Below are 16,256 nucleotides of genomic sequence, written 5' to 3' on the forward strand. Positions count from 1 at the left end.
TGCCAGGTGAATAAATAGACCAACATTACGTGACAAAAATTTAGAACCTGGGGCCCTTCCGTTTCAGGACTAGAGTAGCCCCAGGAACTTAGACCATGATACCTCTAGTTGCAAACTCCCAAGTTTGTTTGAAAGAAAAGCACCAAAGTCATTTGAGATGAGTTCATATAGAATATATTTCACTCTTTAAAAATAAAACTTTCAGCATAGCTAAAATCTATACAGACTACAAAAATAAACATCTTCATATAAATAATTTACGTGGTAGAAGGAGGGCAGATACAGACGGCCTACTCGGGAGTTACCAAGCAGTGGGGGGCCAGGACTAGCAAAGGGTGCTAGAGGATCCCCCAGGCTTGGCCTGCGAGGGGCCAGTAGCACATGGGAGGGCGGGGAGAAAAGGGATGAACCGCAGCCTGAGGTGCTGGCTTCTACCCCCACGCAGAAAGGCACAAACACAGAACCAGGTGTGCAAGGCTGTTCTCCCAGCCCAGAGGGTGCTGGTTTTGCATGGGTATCAGGGAGGTCTGTGATGGCTGAGGCAGGAAAGGGAACGCAGGCAGACAGCAGCAGCAGCAGCAGGGCTCTCCAGGTGTCTGTCCTGCATTCAATAACCCACCCACTGCTTCCCAGTGACTTCATGTGACCCAAGCAGGGTCTCCATGCTTCAGGTGCTCTATCACCCAGTGGCTGGGCATGGTCCCCTAGAACTGAGGTTGTTGGAGCCGCTGGCAGCTGGTGTGGCAACAGGGGACCAAGTGGGTTCATCAGAGGCTGGGTGGATGTAGGCACCAGGCAGCGGGGGTGGGTGGAGGGCCACTGTCATGGAGGTAGTCACTCTGGCAAAGCTCTGGGGCAGGGTGGGGGACAACCCCCACCTGAGTCCTCCTTCCCGTGGAGCTGGAGGGCTGAGGACCTCTGGGCTCTCCTTGTATATCTGTACCACCTGGGGGAGACACCACTCCCAGTGAGCCCAGGGGTACCAGGACCTCAGTCCCCTTCAGCAGCTCACTGGTGCATCACTCTGATTGTTGGGAAGTTGTGGCCCTTGTTGGCTTCCAGCAGCAAGTAAGAGCTGACAAGGGACAGGATGTCAAGGCCTGGGACAAACTCTGCATGTTGCTCTTGACCCTAAACACTAAGGTGGGTCCCATAAAGAAGCCAGGAAAGTTGAGGGACAGGGGCATGGTGTTTGGGCAAAGGGAGAGGCTGCCACCCTCGGTTGACCTCAGGGGGAGGGTCCTTGTGAATTGAGCCCTGTCTTTTGGCCAATGAGATTTTGTCCTGGCTCTGTCTCTTCCCTTGCCTGTCCCACCCCATCCCCTGGGCTGGAAGCAGGGGGAGGGTATGGTCACCTCTGGTGGGGGGCCCAGGATGGACAGCAGCACAGGCAGCAGCATGAGCCCATGGAGGAGGCCCAGGAGTGTGAGCACTGTCAGCACCACGAAAAAGTACCTGTGTGGAGGTAAGTGGTCAGCCTGGGTAGCCCCTGTGGCCAGTACAGGCAGGCCCTACCTCCTTGCCCCATGCCTCCCCTACCTTATGATGAAGTCAAAGTTCGAACCAGCAAGCATAAGCAGACCCAGCAATGTGGAGACGGCCCCATCGGTCACCGGAGCAAATGTGTGCTCTAGGGCACAGGCAGCCCGCAGGTTCCGGCTACCCTGGGTGGTCAGGAAGCCCTGGGGGAGAAAGGAGGCCCTATAGCTGCTCATTGGCCAGCCATGCCCTCAACTTCTCATCTGTCCCTAGGGCTCACAGGTCAGGTAAACTGAGCTCCTGGAAACTATCCAGGAAGTATGCATGGGTCTATTTATTTATTTTTGCATGAGTCTATTTAAGTAACACTGTATACATATGTCTGGTGAGACACAGAGATGTCTAAAATCGTTGGCAAACAGAGCCTGTCACCTGTTTTTGTAAATAAAGTTTAGTTGAAACACCGCCACACCCACTCATTTACATATATCTATGGCTGCTTTAGTGCTACCTCTGCAGAACTTCTACAGAGACACTGTGACCTACCAAGCCTAAAATATTTCCTGTCTGGCTCTTTACAGAAAGTTTGCTGATCCTGGGTCCAGAAGGATGGACACCAAATGGTCACAGTTACTTGTTTGGATGGGATTTCAGAGGATTTCTAATTCTTTCTTTGTACCTCTCTGCGTGCTGACTTTTCCCTCCTTCAAGGTTCTTATATATTGTTCTTACAATCAGAATAATAACAGGGCTATTATGGTGGAAAAAAGGGAGCTGTCTGTGGGGTCTAACCACAGCTGGTCTGTGGCCCCCACCTCTGCTCCCACTCCTCCTCTGCCAGAGAACACAGAGCTGTGGGAGAGGCTGAGCCCACCTCACTTCTACCATCTTTTTCTTGGAAGAATCCTTCATTTGCCCCACATTGCCATCCAGCTACCACCCCCCATTTCTCTGATCCCTTCACGGTAAAGCCATCCAAAAGAATTGTTGGTTCCTGTTTTCTCACTTTCCATTCTGTCCCCACTTTGGTCAGGCCTTTGTCCCGTCCTCTCTGCTGAAATGACTGCTTATTTCGTTGTTTACATGTTTATTGTTTATCTCTACCCTCTAGAATATAAGCTCCTTGAAGGTAAAGCCTGTCTGTACTGGTATTATATCCCCAAATCTTGTTGTAAGTTGGTTTGTGTGTGTATGTATGTATGTATGTATGTAATCTCTATACCCAGTGTGGGGTTCAAACTCACATCCCTGAGATCAAGAGTCCCATGCTGTATGGACTGAGGCAGCCAGGCGCCCCTGTATCCCCCATTTTTTTTTTTTTTTTGCGTCCAAACAAGGCTTTGAAACCAATCCTTAAATAGTACCTAGCACATAGTAGGTGCTTGACAAATATTTGCCTGACACTGAATCAGCTGGCCCACCCATCCCCCAGTGCCTGTGCTCACCAGAGCCACATGGACTGTGAACTCGACACCAATGCCTACAGAGGCTACAAGGATCACCACGGGGATGGCACTCAGTTTGATGCCCAGGAAACCCATGATGCCAAAGAGCTCCACAGTCATCATCGCCAGGACCAGTACCTGGGGAAGGCAGGGCTCACTCAGGCTCCTGGGAGAAGGGATGACAGGCTGGGCAGGACAGGGGTGGGGAGCCATGGGTCTCTCTTGCCCCATCCCTGCAAGGACTCACTATGAGACCAGCCGTCCAGGGATTGAGCAGCAGCAGGGCACAGACGAGGAAAGTGCATACCAGCAGGATGCAGATAGCCAGCAAAAAGTAGCGCCGCAGGCCCAGATACTGCTCCCAGAAGAGGAAGGGGGAGCCACTGGGGTAGGCACGCACCCCGGCCCGGCCTGCCTCGGTGCACGCTGCTCGGGCCCCCTCAATGGCCTCCACGAAGTCCGCAGTCTTCTGGAGGCCATGCAGTAGGAAGGGGAACTGGGCAAATTCCAGGGGCTGGGCCGCCGGGACTGTGGAGGGTAGGGAGCAGCAGGGAGAGGAGGGGTGGCCAGTGAGCACAAGGAGGAGAGGGCAGGGCCTTAGGATAGGGCCTGTGTGGGCCCAGGCTGAGGCTCTTGTTGGGCTTCCCCCCAGACTCACTGCGAAGGTTCTCCCCCGTAGTGTCATATTTGTCGTGCAGCCACTCGGGAGGTGGGGGGTAGAAGTTGGCCTGTGAGGCTGCCAGGCCCAGTGGGTCACTGCTTACCCACATGGTCAGCCCCACGTAGAAGAGTTCGGGTGGGATCAGCCCCTCCTTATTTACTAGCTTCCTTGTGGTCAACTGCAGAGGCAGAGAGAGCTGAAGGCCTGGGCCCGTAAGGCCTACAGCCTCTCTGTGCTTCCTGACCCTTCCAGCCCCCTTCCAACCTGGCTGAAATCCAGAGGCTCTTGGGCATCCCCGGTCTGGATGAGCAGCTTGTAGGCCAGGGCCCCATCCTCAGAGCCATTGCGGCATGAGTGGCGGGTAATGCGCCCAGAAGCCCAGTCCTGGTCAAACGCGGCCTGGATTCCTAGGGGAGAACAAGGTAGGGTACAGTCAGCCTGCAGCCCTGGGGGCTTCTGCCCGCAACAGCCCCCCCTGCCAGTTTCCTTGCTTCTTACCCTGTAGCCAGTTGCGGTAATAGTGCAGCCAGGTGCGGGGCGCCTGGGTGGCAGGCGGGGGCAGCACGGCCTTGAGAGAACTGAAGTGCTGGTGCAGATCAAAGAGGGCGCGTTGGGAGTGGGCGTAGTCAAAGCCACCCTGTGTCACCAGGGCCACCTCGTACAGGGAGAAGTACCTGAGCTGGGCGCTCAGGAAGGCATGCTCCTTGGTGCCCCGAGGCACCACATCTGTCAGGGCCAGCCCATCCTGCACCAAGGTTGCTCCGTAGAGGCTCAGGCCCAGAAGAGCCCCAAAGAGCACCAGCACCATGGCCTGTGGGAAATGGCAACTAAGCTGGAGGCCCAGGGATATGCCCCAGCCCTCAGGAGGTGGCATGGGCCGTCTACCCTTCTTGGGCCCCAGAGACACTTAAGTCTCTGCCTGGTGCACCCCAACTTCTCCAGGCCTAGAGTCTTACCTTGCTGTGTGACTGGAGCAGCAAGGGTGCAAAATGATAGCGGGCGAAATGAGCAAGATTCCAGCGGGCACAGGGCAGGGAATTGCACGTTGCCTTTTGCCTTGTCCCCTCCTCTTGGCCTAGAAGGTCCCGTGTGGACCCTCCTGGGCTGAAGAGCTCAGAGCCCAGTGGGTCAGAAGGTGGGGGCACCAAGTGGGCCCGGGGAGGCAGGATGGTGACGACATGCTGGCTGCTGGCTTCACAGTGGGCAAAGGCTTGAACTGTGGCAGTCAGGTGGGCAATGCCCACTGGTACTGTCCTATCCCCTAGTTCCTGGGGCAGAATCTGAATCACACGGGCAGAGCAGGGGCTGGAAGAGGCAGAGAGTGGGGGTGGCAGGTCTGTGGAAATGCTGGTGAGGGGACAGGAAGTGATGGGGCCCGAGGAGATGAGGCCTGGTGGGGTGGGGATGCAGGGACGGTACCTGGAGAAACAGCAGAGCACGTCAAGGCGCTGGCAGTGGCGCCGATGCAGGTCCAGGCTGAGGACCGCTGGGAAGACAAGCATCACGGCTGCAAAGTTGCAGCCAACCACTATGGCCGCCTGGGGGATGGACAAGAGGGACACAAAGGCTGATGAAGCATGCCCCCCGTTTCATGCTCACCCTGAGCCTGGGCCCTGTTCCTGAGGCCTCACCTGCAAGGAGAAGGCCCGCAGTGCAGGGATGGGAACTAGGGCAGCCATGAAGAAGGCAACCATGTGGTTGATGGATGTGAGTGCGACGCTGGTACCTGTGCGCCGCAGACACTCGCCTGTGCGCTCCTGCCAGGACAGGGGAGGAGCCATGGGTCTTCAAGGTAGAGCGAAGGGGAAGCTTGGGAGCTTGGGATGGCAGAGGAGGGACAATAACCACGCGGCAGCTAACAGGTATTGAGTACTGTACACGTGTCATGCACATTGTTCTAAGCACTCAACCTGAGTTATCACCGATTCTTACAACAACCCTCACGACACCACTATTATTACCCCTGTTTACAGATGAGGAAAACTAAGGCACAGACAGGTTAATTACCAGCCCAAGGCCACCTAAGCCAAGAGGCTCTTAACCCTATGCTAAACCGCTTCAGATGAGCCCAGGCTGGAGAACGAGGCCTCACCTGGAGAGGGGTGCCAGGTGGAGCCTCTGTGAAGGCATGTGCCAGCAGGAATATGTCATCCACACCGATGCCCAGTGCCAAGAAGGGCAGCACCTGGAGGGGCACAGGGGTGGGCAGCTGGAGGAACTGAGGAGCCTGGACTGTGGACCCCAAGTGTGCCCTGTAGTCCTGGTGTACCTGGGTAGTGGCAGCGTTGAAGGCGATGCCAAGCAGGGCACAGAGCCCGAGGCCCGAGGCCACTGCCAGGGCTACCAGCAGCACCCCTGCAAGGCCTACAGCACCCTGGGACTGGGCACAGTCCCAGCGCAGCATCGTCACACAGGCATAGGCTAGCTGTGGGGAAGGAGGGCACAGTCTTGGAAAGCAGCTTCCTGGCTGAGCACCGGGCAGAGGGTGGGGTAAGGTGCCGGGAGCAGGACCCACCATGAGCAGATAGCCTCCCACCACACGGGCAGCACTGACTTCAGAGAAAGCGTGCAGGATGTCATCCAGGGTGGTGGAGGAGAAGGCATGGATCTGCTGGGATGAATTCTGAGGCAGGGCCTCCTGGGCCAGCTGGAGAGACAGGGTGGATCTGAGGGGCAGGAGGAGGGAGTGGCCTCAGGGCGCCGCCCTTGCCCTTCTGCACACTGACCTGCACAAAGCGCCGCTGCCAGGCCCTCAGCACTGTGCCAGCCTGCTCCTCGCTCCAGCCAATGTCGTGTGTCTGGTAGTCGCCTCGGAAGTGCTCATACAGCTGGCGGGGACTCATCAGCAAGAAGGTGCTCTGCAGGGCTTCTGCCCTGGTGAGGGGTAGAGGAGAGTTGGGGGGCAGAGCTGGCCTGAACGCCCAGCAGGAGCTGTACAGGGGGGTTTTGCCAGAGCCGCCTAGAATCAGAGTGTGGATTCCCATGCCTGGGGCCCCCTTACCAGGCCCCATGAAGGCCTTACCTTAGCAGCTGTCCTTGGGCGTCTCTGGCCATGCCCCCCAGCAGCAGTTCCTCCTGCCAGTGCATGAACTTGTGGGAGAAGCCATGGCAGCCACCGTTCAACTCCTGAGCCACATTGGGAGCCTAGAGGGGGACAGGAGGGGGGTTTATTATTCAAGGCTCTGGCTCTGGGTTAACTCGGGGTCCCTGGGCTGGAACCATGCCTGCCATGGGGTTCCATAGCCTGAAGTGTAGATAAGTATTCTCCTCAGTTTCTTGCCTACTTTGAGTCTCTTGCCTAATAGTGAACAGCTATTATCCTGCAGAGAGGAGGCCACAAGAGGGAGAAGAGGCCTGGAAATAGGCTTCTGGGAAGCGCTGGAGTAACTTTGGTGGGTTTTGGAAAAAGGTTCACATTCACAGGGCCACAGAGACACTCAGGAAACTAGGTATGATACTTGTGCTTAGCTAATTGGTCCTCAGTTTCTCTGTACAAATCTATTTTGATGAAGTCCAGGTTTTCTGGGCTTAGAAAAGGACCAAGGGATTCATATACCACTTGCAGGTCCCTTAGGAGAACCGAATAGAAAGGGTATTCAGGTATCTAGCACAGTGAGGGCAGGGTAACGATGTCCAGAAAATGGGAGACAGAGCACAATCTGCTCTCTCAGAACATATGAGGAGGGAAAAGGGAAGAAAAATAGCCTTTCCCTGGCAAACCCGGCTGGAACCCACCTGCTTGCTGTGATGGTTAGGGGCAGTAGGTGGGCAGTGGAGGTCATCAGGGTGCAGACAGGGCCGCCCCACATAGGCCTGGCCCACCTGTGCCTTGTCTAACAGCTCCCGGAAGCCCTCAAGGGAGGCAAAAGGGCCCAGCTCCTTGAGCAGCTGCTCTGGATCCAGGTTGGTCCACTGGATGTCAGGACGACCACTGAGGGGAGAGCCCATGGTTGGTGAGGATAAAGGATCAATTCCCTCCCTCCAAAATGCTGCTAGGGGACCCCTGCTGTACCCTACCCTCCTCCTAGCTGTTCATTTGTCCCTCCATATGAAGGGTGTGCAATGTTGAGCCTCCCAGAGCTCCCAGGCTACACCAGCTTACCAGGTTGCTGCAGTGAGATGGAGGACAGATAGTACTTAATACATGGACAAGGCCAAGAAAAAGCCCCACTGAGTCCCCTCCCAAGCATCTATCTTTGGTTCTAATACATAACCATATGGGCACCTGCCTGTAACAGGTTTTCTTTTTAGTCTGGCAACAGCTTAGCTGATACCTAGTTAACTCTCCCGTGCAAAGTCTCTTTCTGGGGATCTTTTTTTCTCTTTCATTCAGATCTTTGTTCTGTTTTGTCTAAATAAGGCCAGTTTGCCTTTCCTTCAGAGGAAAGGAGAAGGGGGATGTGGAGAGAGCCCTGGGGCAGTCTGGCCCTGGCCTGACAGGTAGTTTAGGCCCTTAGTAAGGTTTTGATCATCATCTTTACTCCCACCCTCTCTTCTGCTGGGAAAGTCCCGGCCTAGGAAGCAGGGCCTGGGAGCAGCTGTGGTGGCACTCACGGCAAGTAGGCAGAGCCCCCTTGGAGTTTGGCTCCCTCCCAGAAGCAGTCGAGGGGGGTGAGGATCACGCACGGAAACAGCTTCTCAATCATCTGCCAGGGACATCCCAGGCCACATCAGTCCTGTCCCTGGGCTCCTTTCTCCACAACCTCTGTAGAATGCCCTCTGCAACCCCCTCCCCTCCCCTCCTGACTTTTAGCCTCCCCATCTCCGAGAACCTTCCCCTGCTGCAGAAAAGGTTCCACCTTGACCCCATCTCAAAGAACAGCTCAGGGTACTCACCCGCTCAATCATTCCATTTTCAATTAGGGGAATTCCTGACTTGTAGCAGATTTTATTCAAATCCCAGGACCTGGAATAGCCAGGGCACAAGAGATCAGCAGAAGAGGCAGATTCCCATGCCAGCTCTGCCACACAGCATGCCTCACTCCCAGCTGCTCAGGGACTCAGCCAGACTCACTTTCCATAGAGTGATACTTGCACTTTACTGGCTGCAAGGGCTGCCTGGAGGTGGAGGCCCAGTGCCTCAGGCGTGAGGATGTTCTCCCCCTCCTGGTGTGGGGTCTGTATCAACATCTGGGAGGTGTACGCAGCCTCCTCCCCCAGCTTCTCCTTGGTGTAATGCAACTCCTGGCTCACCCGGCTGCCCGCTGCCAGAGACAGAGAGAAAGCTGGGGAAAAGAGCTTTAGTGGATTGGAGCTCTGGGGAATGTGGGACCCTAGCCTGCTGAGGCTTCCCAGGAAAAGTGGGAGAAGTGCTCTGAAAGGAGCCCCTACTTTTCCCCTGATGGCCATTCTGACTCCACAGGCTCCTGGCCCTCTGGCTGGAATCTGGAGCTTTGCAGGGAAGTGAGAGACCTCAGTTGTATGGCTCTATAGAATTCTTGTGTTGTCTAAGATTTAAGCATGAATCAGGTTGGCTAGGTTTGGAGCAAATAACTTCAAAATGACAGGTCAGTATGAGTTGGGTCGGGGCTGCGGTTTTGGAGGTATCCTGGTAAAGGAGCCCTCACTCAGTCCCTCTCTGCTCTGGTAAGGAAGACAAGGAGGGACAAAAGGGACCAATAGAGAGGTTGCCATTGGGAGGGTCTTCTAAAAGAACAGATCTAGTGCTAGGACTGGTTCTTAGTTCAGGTTGTCCCAGGCAATGCTTTATAGCCATACATCTTTTTGCAAATTGTTCTGCCAAGAGGGTGGGGATGGAAGTGCCTGGTAATAATGGGCCCTGTGGTGGCACAGGTGAGAGGGAGGATCAGATAGTCTTTCAGTGTGACGCTGTCAACATACTGCTTCCACTCATGCAAGAAGTACCTGGAATCAGCTCACGTACCCTGGCAGAGGTGACAGCAACATGGACCAAGGGGAAGAAAACGTTCCCAGATCCCTTTCACCAGTCTCACTGTCCAGGCAACAGGGAGACCCAGCGCCAGGCCTGCCTTAGTCTCCTTGATCTTGGCAACCCTCAAGTCCAGCATTGTACTGGCCACAGAGTCATGGTCTCTAACTGGGGCCTAGCAGGGGAGGGGTGCTGTGAGGGGATATGGCCTGCCTGTGGTTTGGAGGAGGGCAAGGGCAAGTGCCAAATCACTCCTGAGGCTTTATGGACTTGGTCTGGGCTTAGGCCCAGTTCTGCCTCCACCTGTCCAGGACCTCTGCCTGTTGGTCACTGCCATTCCTGGGGCCCACATGTATATCTTCTCTGAGGCTCCAGCCCCATCGGTGATCATCGTGGTCCCCCATCTCTTTTTCTTTTTTTGCTTTATTTTAGACAGAGTGTGTGAGAGTGCCTATGTGCTCACACTGGGGCAGGGTGGGGGCATGCAGAGGGAGAGAAAGAATCCCAAGCAGGCTTCGCCCTGTCAGCACGGATCCCACCACCCTGGGATCATGACCTGAGCTGAATTTGAGTTGGATGCTTAACCCGCTGAGCCACGCAGGTGCCCCTCCCAATCTCTTTTTCAAGCCCATATAATCTCCTTACTCATGAGAGTCCCAAACCCTTAGTAGCAACCCCCCAACACAGATTTGCCCATCTGCTCACATTTTCCCACTCAAATCACATTCCTGGCCCTCTCTCACGAATGTAGCCCCCCATAGCCATGCTGCCTGCTTCCACATATTTTTCTTCCTTTTCTGACTCTCCTTCCTCCCCAGGCCTGTACTGTACTACAGTGTTTATCTCACCAGGCTTAGGCCAAACCTGCTACAAGGAGGGACAGGAGGGGACAAAAATAAGCTCTTCATAGTAAGTGAGTTTGCTGAGGGGAGGGAGGCACAGGAGAAGGAAGGAACCCAGAGAGGGCTATCAAGAAAGCAAGAGAGGGGTGCCTGGGTGGCTCAGTCCATCCAACTTTTGGTTTCGGCTCCAGGTCATGATCTCACAGTTTGTGAGTTCTAGCCCTGTATCGGACTCTGTGCTGACAGCGTGGAGCCTGCTTGGGATTCTCTCTCTCTCCCTCTCTCTCTCTCTCCCTCTCTCTCTGCCCCTACCCTGCTCACTTACTCTCTCTCAAGAAAGCAAGAGAAATACTGGCAATGTAAAGCATAACATCAAAGAAAATAAGGAATCCTAAGAAAAAATGAGGAAAAGCAAAAGGTAAACTTCTGCTGACAACAATGATGATGATAGACATGAGGACAGATGAACTGGGATGTATTGTGCGGGCAAGAAGAGACAGCAGGTGGAAGGGAGAGCCTGGAAACTCTGTACAGACCTGGGTTTGAGCCTTGGCTCTGACACTTAGTCTGTGCTTTGGGAAAATTACTTAGTCTCTCTGACCCTCAGTTTCCTCATCTGTCAAGTGGGGACAATGCCTACCTTGGTAGAATTAGAATCAATGCAGGCAAAACACTAACTGCCCAACACATAGTAGGTACAGACAAGAATTGTTATTTAATAGCTGCTGGGAGAGAGACTGTGGGACAGAAAAACGAGAAAGAACTTGGAGTAACAAAGATTGAATGGGGAGGAAGTAGGAGAAAAGGAGAAGGAGATGTTAAAATCAAGTCTGTTGAATGCTTTTGTGCCTTTACAAAAGAGAGAATATAACTGGTTAGCCAGCATGGAAAAAGAACCCACCTTATATGTAATCCTGTAAGTGTGAATTAAAACAGCAGTAAATTACTGTCTATCAAACTAGCAAAAATAAAAAAAAAATTGATAGCACTCATTGCTGGCTTACAGGAGTGGACTCTTCCTACCACCAAAGTGTAATTTGGTATGATATTTGGGGGAAAGCAATATTGTAATATGTATCAGACCCTGAGAAATGTTCGTAATCCTTGGTCCAGAAATTCTCCATGCAAGGGCCTATAAGCAAAGACATAGGCTTTCTTGGAGTGAACTGGGAGCCATGGTAGCTTTTGAGCAGAGAAGTGAGATGACCTTTTTCATCACTGAACAATACATTCTGGAGCTAAACTGTGAATGAATAGGAATTGGCCAGGGAAGAAGGTCAGGAAAGGGCATTCTGGGCCAAGTTATGTGTAGGGAACTGTCAAAGACTCAGCATTGCTGAGTGAAAGAGAGACAATGCTAGAGAAGAAATCAAGTTAGGTTGCGAGGGCCTAGAATGTGTGCTAAGGAACTGGATTCTGGAGTCTCCCCAGACCCTAATAGAAAGTGGTGGAAGGACTCTAAGCGGGGGATGGACTTGGCCAGATTTATATACACCACAGGAGGGCAGTGTAGAGGCAGAGTTGAAGGTGAGGCTTGCAGAAGATTGGTCACTTCTCTAACAGACTTTGATTTTGTTGGCCATTCTCTGAAAGGCCCAGTGATTCAGGGCAGCTGGATCCCTCCCCAGCCTCAGGGGGGTGGAATTTGATTAGTTAATCACAGTAATTCCATTGCCTTTGCCAAGTGAAGGGTTTAGGCATATGAAGCTACACAGTTCTTGCCAAAGTGACCAAATGGGAAGTCGGCTGGGGGGCTTCTGGTAAAATTTCCCTCACTTCCAAAATTTCCCCCAGACAGGACGGGATGACGTCCCTTTTCTGACACTGCAATAGCCACTTGGGACAAGGAGGTGGTAAGCCTGAGGACAAAAGGCCAACATGCTGAACAAGGCAGAGGAGAAGACAGGAAGAACCTGTGTCCTTACTGATGTCCTTAGGTTTTGAATTAACCATCCTGGAACTTCTCTACTGTGTACTACCAGATTTCTTGTTACAGGGATAATAAATCAATCTTCTTCCTTCCTTCCTCCACCCTCCTTTCCTTTTTTTTCTCTTTCACGTGGCTAAAAGCATATCAAATGATACAATCAGGAGTGTACTACCAGAGACTGAGAAAGGCCTCATCTAGAGCAATGGCCACATGGGTGGAAAGGAGGAGTCTGTTATGAGAAAGGTTAACGAAGAATTTGCTGGCTTAGTAACCAGTTAGGTAAGCAAGAAGAACTGAGGCTGACTCCCAAGGTTTCAGCCTTGGGTCTTTGAGTGGATAGTCGTTCCACCAATTGATATGTTGCATCCTGCCTTCTAGATAGAATGGCTACATGTTCCTTCTTTTCAGGGATAGCTCCAATTTCAAACCATCTCTCTCACTGTTCCTGTAAGTATTGGTTGGGCTATGTGTTGTGTTTTTTTATTTTAGAGATCAATCTATCTCTGGGCCTTTTAGCTTTAAAGTTGATCAGGAAGGACAAGTTACTTTCCAAGTCTCTCACCATGGCAAAGTTGTAAGGGACCCTGAACTCTGGTCCAGAACTCTGATAGCCAGTGAGTGTCCTGCTTCTTTCTTTGCTTCCTGTATTAGCAAAACAGGAAAGGAATAGAGAAATACTCTTCAGTCCTCACCTTGATCAGCTCCTCATTGCCTAGGGCATTGCTGGGAGAAGCCTCAACTATAGATGTACAGAGACAAGATCAGGTCAGGATCATTGCTTTGACCTCACCCCCAGCTCTAGCTGATATAGGACACAGCAGGATTCTGAAATAAAGGAAAAAGCCCTAGGAATTGGATACCACCCTCTAATATCACCCTTCCACAAACAGCAGAAAAAATCTGGTGGGATCTACCTTGTCCTGTGCTGGAGTAATAGGAGAGAAGATAAGGAACAGAAACATGGAGGTTCAAGCAGTGTTTAGATGGGAAAGCTCTGGGAAATGGAGAAAGAGGAAGAGGGGAGAGACAGCTTCTATTGTAGCAGGAAATCCAACAGTCATTTGGGACCACCCAGGCAGCAGTGGTGTGTGGGTGGGGGTATGTGTATGTGCGTGTATGCACATGTGTGTCCTGGGGCTGGGGGCAGGCAGGCAGGCACAGAGAAACATCTGCTCTGGACCCCAGGGCTGGCCTAGAGTGGATATGTATGTGTGAGCCTGCAGAGGGCTGGGGCAGGGTGGGGATGGGGTGTGGGAGCCCAACAGGCAGGCGGGCAGGCTCCAAGAAACATCTGCTGTGCATCCTAGGGCTTGCCAGTGTTTGAAATAACTCAAGGGTGTGAGACTCTAACCTGGCCCTGCCTTTGGGTGTGGGCCAGGGCTGGGGGAGGTTTGGGGGAGGCCACAAATGCAAATTTCCCAGGAAAGACCAGGTAAGAGTTTGACTCTATTGAAGGGCTAACATATGAAACCAGGCCTCAGGAAAGAAGAGTTATGCCAAAATTATTAATAAGAAACCATCTTTAACGCTTCCATTAGGAAGTGAGGATTTGGTTGCATCTGACTCCACTGTTGCCTCAAAGTGCAGACCCTGTGCCGCTTTTCCCCACTAATTGCAGGGGGCCTAGGTGCATGGGACCTCTGGGCTTGCCAGATGATTTACTCGGTTTCCCCAGCCCAGTTCTAATTTTCCAGATTCTCCTGGTTAGGTGTGATCTCTCCTTGCCTTCTCTTATTCAATGTAATCACATTCTGCTCTACATTATATTGCATCCTAACACATATTTTACTTTCCTTGCTACTGAAAGATGGGTCTTAGTTTGGTTGCCTTTACAAACCCTGCCATGCCATAAAAAATACACATGAAAAGTTGGCAATAATTGCTAAATAAACACACACATGCTCACAGATAACTATTCTATATACCTATCCACAGGACTCCATCATCTGCAGATGTCCATTTACAGGTGTGGGAGGGAGCACTGCTCCCAGACGCCCAGGCTTTGGCAGATAGGTACCCCTTCCAGACCCAGAGCCAAGCCCACTAGAACTCAGTAGTCAGCTCCTCACGCTGTTCTTGTCTTAGGCTCACCATATCCAAGCAGCTATGACTAGTGTCCACAACTCACCTTCCACCCAGAGCTGTTCTAGGTCTGTCTCAATGATGGCCACACGGAGACCCAGTGCCAGGGCTCCAAAGGCCAACAGGCCCAGGAAGAGCACTTTGCCACAGTGTCTCTGGATCCCGCAGCCCAGAGAGAAGAGCAGGCCCTGGAAGTAAGCACGAAGCCAGAGTGGAGCCTTTAGGCTCCCAGCTAGGATCTGGGATGGAAAGAGAAGGGTCAGCCAGGCATTACTGCAACAATGCATGAAATCCTTCCTTTTTCTCCTTATGTACACCCTCTGCCCAAGCCCTAGCTTCTTGCTTTCTGGATGCAGGACAGGTAGGACCTACAGAGACACAGGCCCAAACTTGGAAAAGATTTAACTCTATTCCCTGCCACCCACCCAATACACACCCAAGGAACGCACAGACCCCTTTTCTGAGAGTAGAATACATATACATACATCTGTTTTCAGGTGGACAGAGGTGAACCCCAGACACACTCTCACCGGCCAGATGTTGAGGAGACACAGAAAGGCACACACACCCTTAAGGGGTGGGCAATAACACCCTGCACTTTAGAGGCATCACACCTTGCTGAGTGACAGACCTGGGGTCTCTAGACCTGGTCCCAATCTTTCTAACCCGTTTCCACTCCACTCACCTGGGGTGATGCGGCTCGAGCTGGGGGTGTATAGACAGGGGGCAGCTCCTGGAGTGGCGGCGGCCGAGCCATGCTGGCGGGGATGGGGGGCGTGGGCGCCCCCAACTCGCGTTATCTGGGATTCTCCATAGGCTGGCCTGGTACCCCTGTACTGCGGGGCCCGGCGTCGGGACTCAGTGGGGCCGCTTAGACGCGGCGTGGGTGAGGGGTGGGATGCTGGTGAGCAGCGGCGGCTGTGAGGGGGAAGAGCGCAAGGAGATGCGGGTGCCGGAGTCAGTCCCGCGTTCAGGCAGAGCTACCGGCCCGCGACAAGCTGCGCGGTAAGAGGTGGAGAACGCAGTGAGGAGGAGGCGTCCTTAGCCCCAGAAAAAGGGAGAGGGCCGGGACGACGCCCTCCCATTGGCTGAGGGATCCGTAAATTACTCGGAGCCGCGCGGCCGGATCTGCTGCTAGGCAACGGCGCCGCGGGTGGGGGCGGGGCAGGAGACCACCCAGGCAGGGCCACCCCACGCCTTGCTTCCCCAGCCGCCTGCGGGGCCCTGGGGGAGAAGCAGGGAGGGAGATCCCGAGGACGCACGGCGCTGGCCAAGTATGAGCTAGGAGACGCCAGTGCTGAGAAAGGGTATCTGCTGACTGACCCGCCAAGACCCAAAGACTCCTTTTCGTTCTTTTCTGCCTCCACACTTGCCCCTTTCAGTCCACTCTCCACTGAAGCCAGAGTTATCTCTCTAAAATGCAAATTTGATGATTGCTCTAGAACACAGAGCCCTTTTGGAGCGCGGAGCCCCGCATGATCTAACTAAAGCCTCTCTCATAGTTCCTTCACACCCACCCGATGTTCTTTCCAGCCCTACAGAGTTACATGTAATTTCCTAAAGGCACCATGCTATTCCAGGCGTTTCTGCCTTTGTACGTGTTGTGGCCCTGTTGTCTTGGCAGACAACCTTCAAAACAACATGAATCGGTCATCTCTCTTTGAAGCCTTCCTTGATTCGCACTTCCGCCTGATGCAGTTGCTTCTTTCATTGTGCTCCTTATAACTAGACAATAAGTAGGTGCTCAATTGTTGAGTAAATCACTGCGAGTTGGAGAAACCAGGGTGGAAAGGACTGGAAACGGAATAGTTCCTTTATTAAGCTTTCATCAACTATCCTGAGTACCGTTTCTGCCAGGTTTCTGAATGTTTAACCCTGAGTGGCAGAGGAGGGTAAAATCGATATTCTAACATGTAAGGTTTGGAAA

The 16,256-nt window shown here is 53.0% G+C and overlaps 1 protein-coding gene across 2 annotated transcripts; it reads right to left on the reverse strand.

Moving 5' to 3' along the window:
* Positions 1-145: 145 nt before the first annotated feature.
* On the reverse strand, positions 146-15,278 carry PTCH2 (patched 2). Of its 2 annotated transcripts, XM_030327586.1 has the most exons (22): positions 15,015-15,278; positions 14,376-14,568; positions 8,600-8,789; positions 8,422-8,491; positions 8,140-8,231; positions 7,321-7,516; positions 6,608-6,729; positions 6,312-6,459; positions 6,101-6,232; positions 5,855-6,010; positions 5,678-5,770; positions 5,217-5,342; positions 5,005-5,123; positions 4,542-4,890; positions 4,084-4,396; positions 3,850-3,992; positions 3,583-3,763; positions 3,172-3,452; positions 2,925-3,062; positions 1,540-1,682; positions 1,356-1,455; positions 146-946 (listed from the first exon to the last, which is right to left on the reverse strand). In XM_030327586.1, exons 1-22 carry the CDS (start codon positions 15,084-15,086, stop codon positions 680-682), a joined length of 3,624 nt encoding a protein of 1,207 aa, XP_030183446.1. In that variant the 5' UTR covers positions 15,087-15,278; the 3' UTR covers positions 146-679. The 2 variants fall into 2 exon arrangements, with proteins under 2 accessions (XP_030183446.1, XP_030183445.1); XM_030327585.1 differs by having other exon boundaries at positions 4,542-5,123.
* Between the last annotated feature and the right edge of the window lie 978 nt (positions 15,279-16,256).

Source organism: Lynx canadensis, chromosome C1 (assembly GCF_007474595.2).
Source record: "Lynx canadensis isolate LIC74 chromosome C1, mLynCan4.pri.v2, whole genome shotgun sequence".
Classification (NCBI taxonomy): domain Eukaryota; kingdom Metazoa; phylum Chordata; class Mammalia; order Carnivora; family Felidae; genus Lynx; species Lynx canadensis.

Coding starts and splice junctions, on each gene's coding strand:
- PTCH2 (XM_030327585.1), bottom strand. CDS start 15,086: ATGGCTCGGCCGCCGCCACTCCAGGAGCTGCCCCCTGTCTATACACCC. Junction 5,124..5,216: donor TGCGGGCCTTCTCCTTGCAG/GTGAGGCCTCAG, acceptor TCCATCCCCCAG/GCGGCCATAGTGGTTGGCTG. Junction 947..1,355: donor TCCTGGGCCCCCCACCAGAG/GTGACCATACCC, acceptor TGTCTCCCCCAG/GTGGTACAGATATACAAGGA.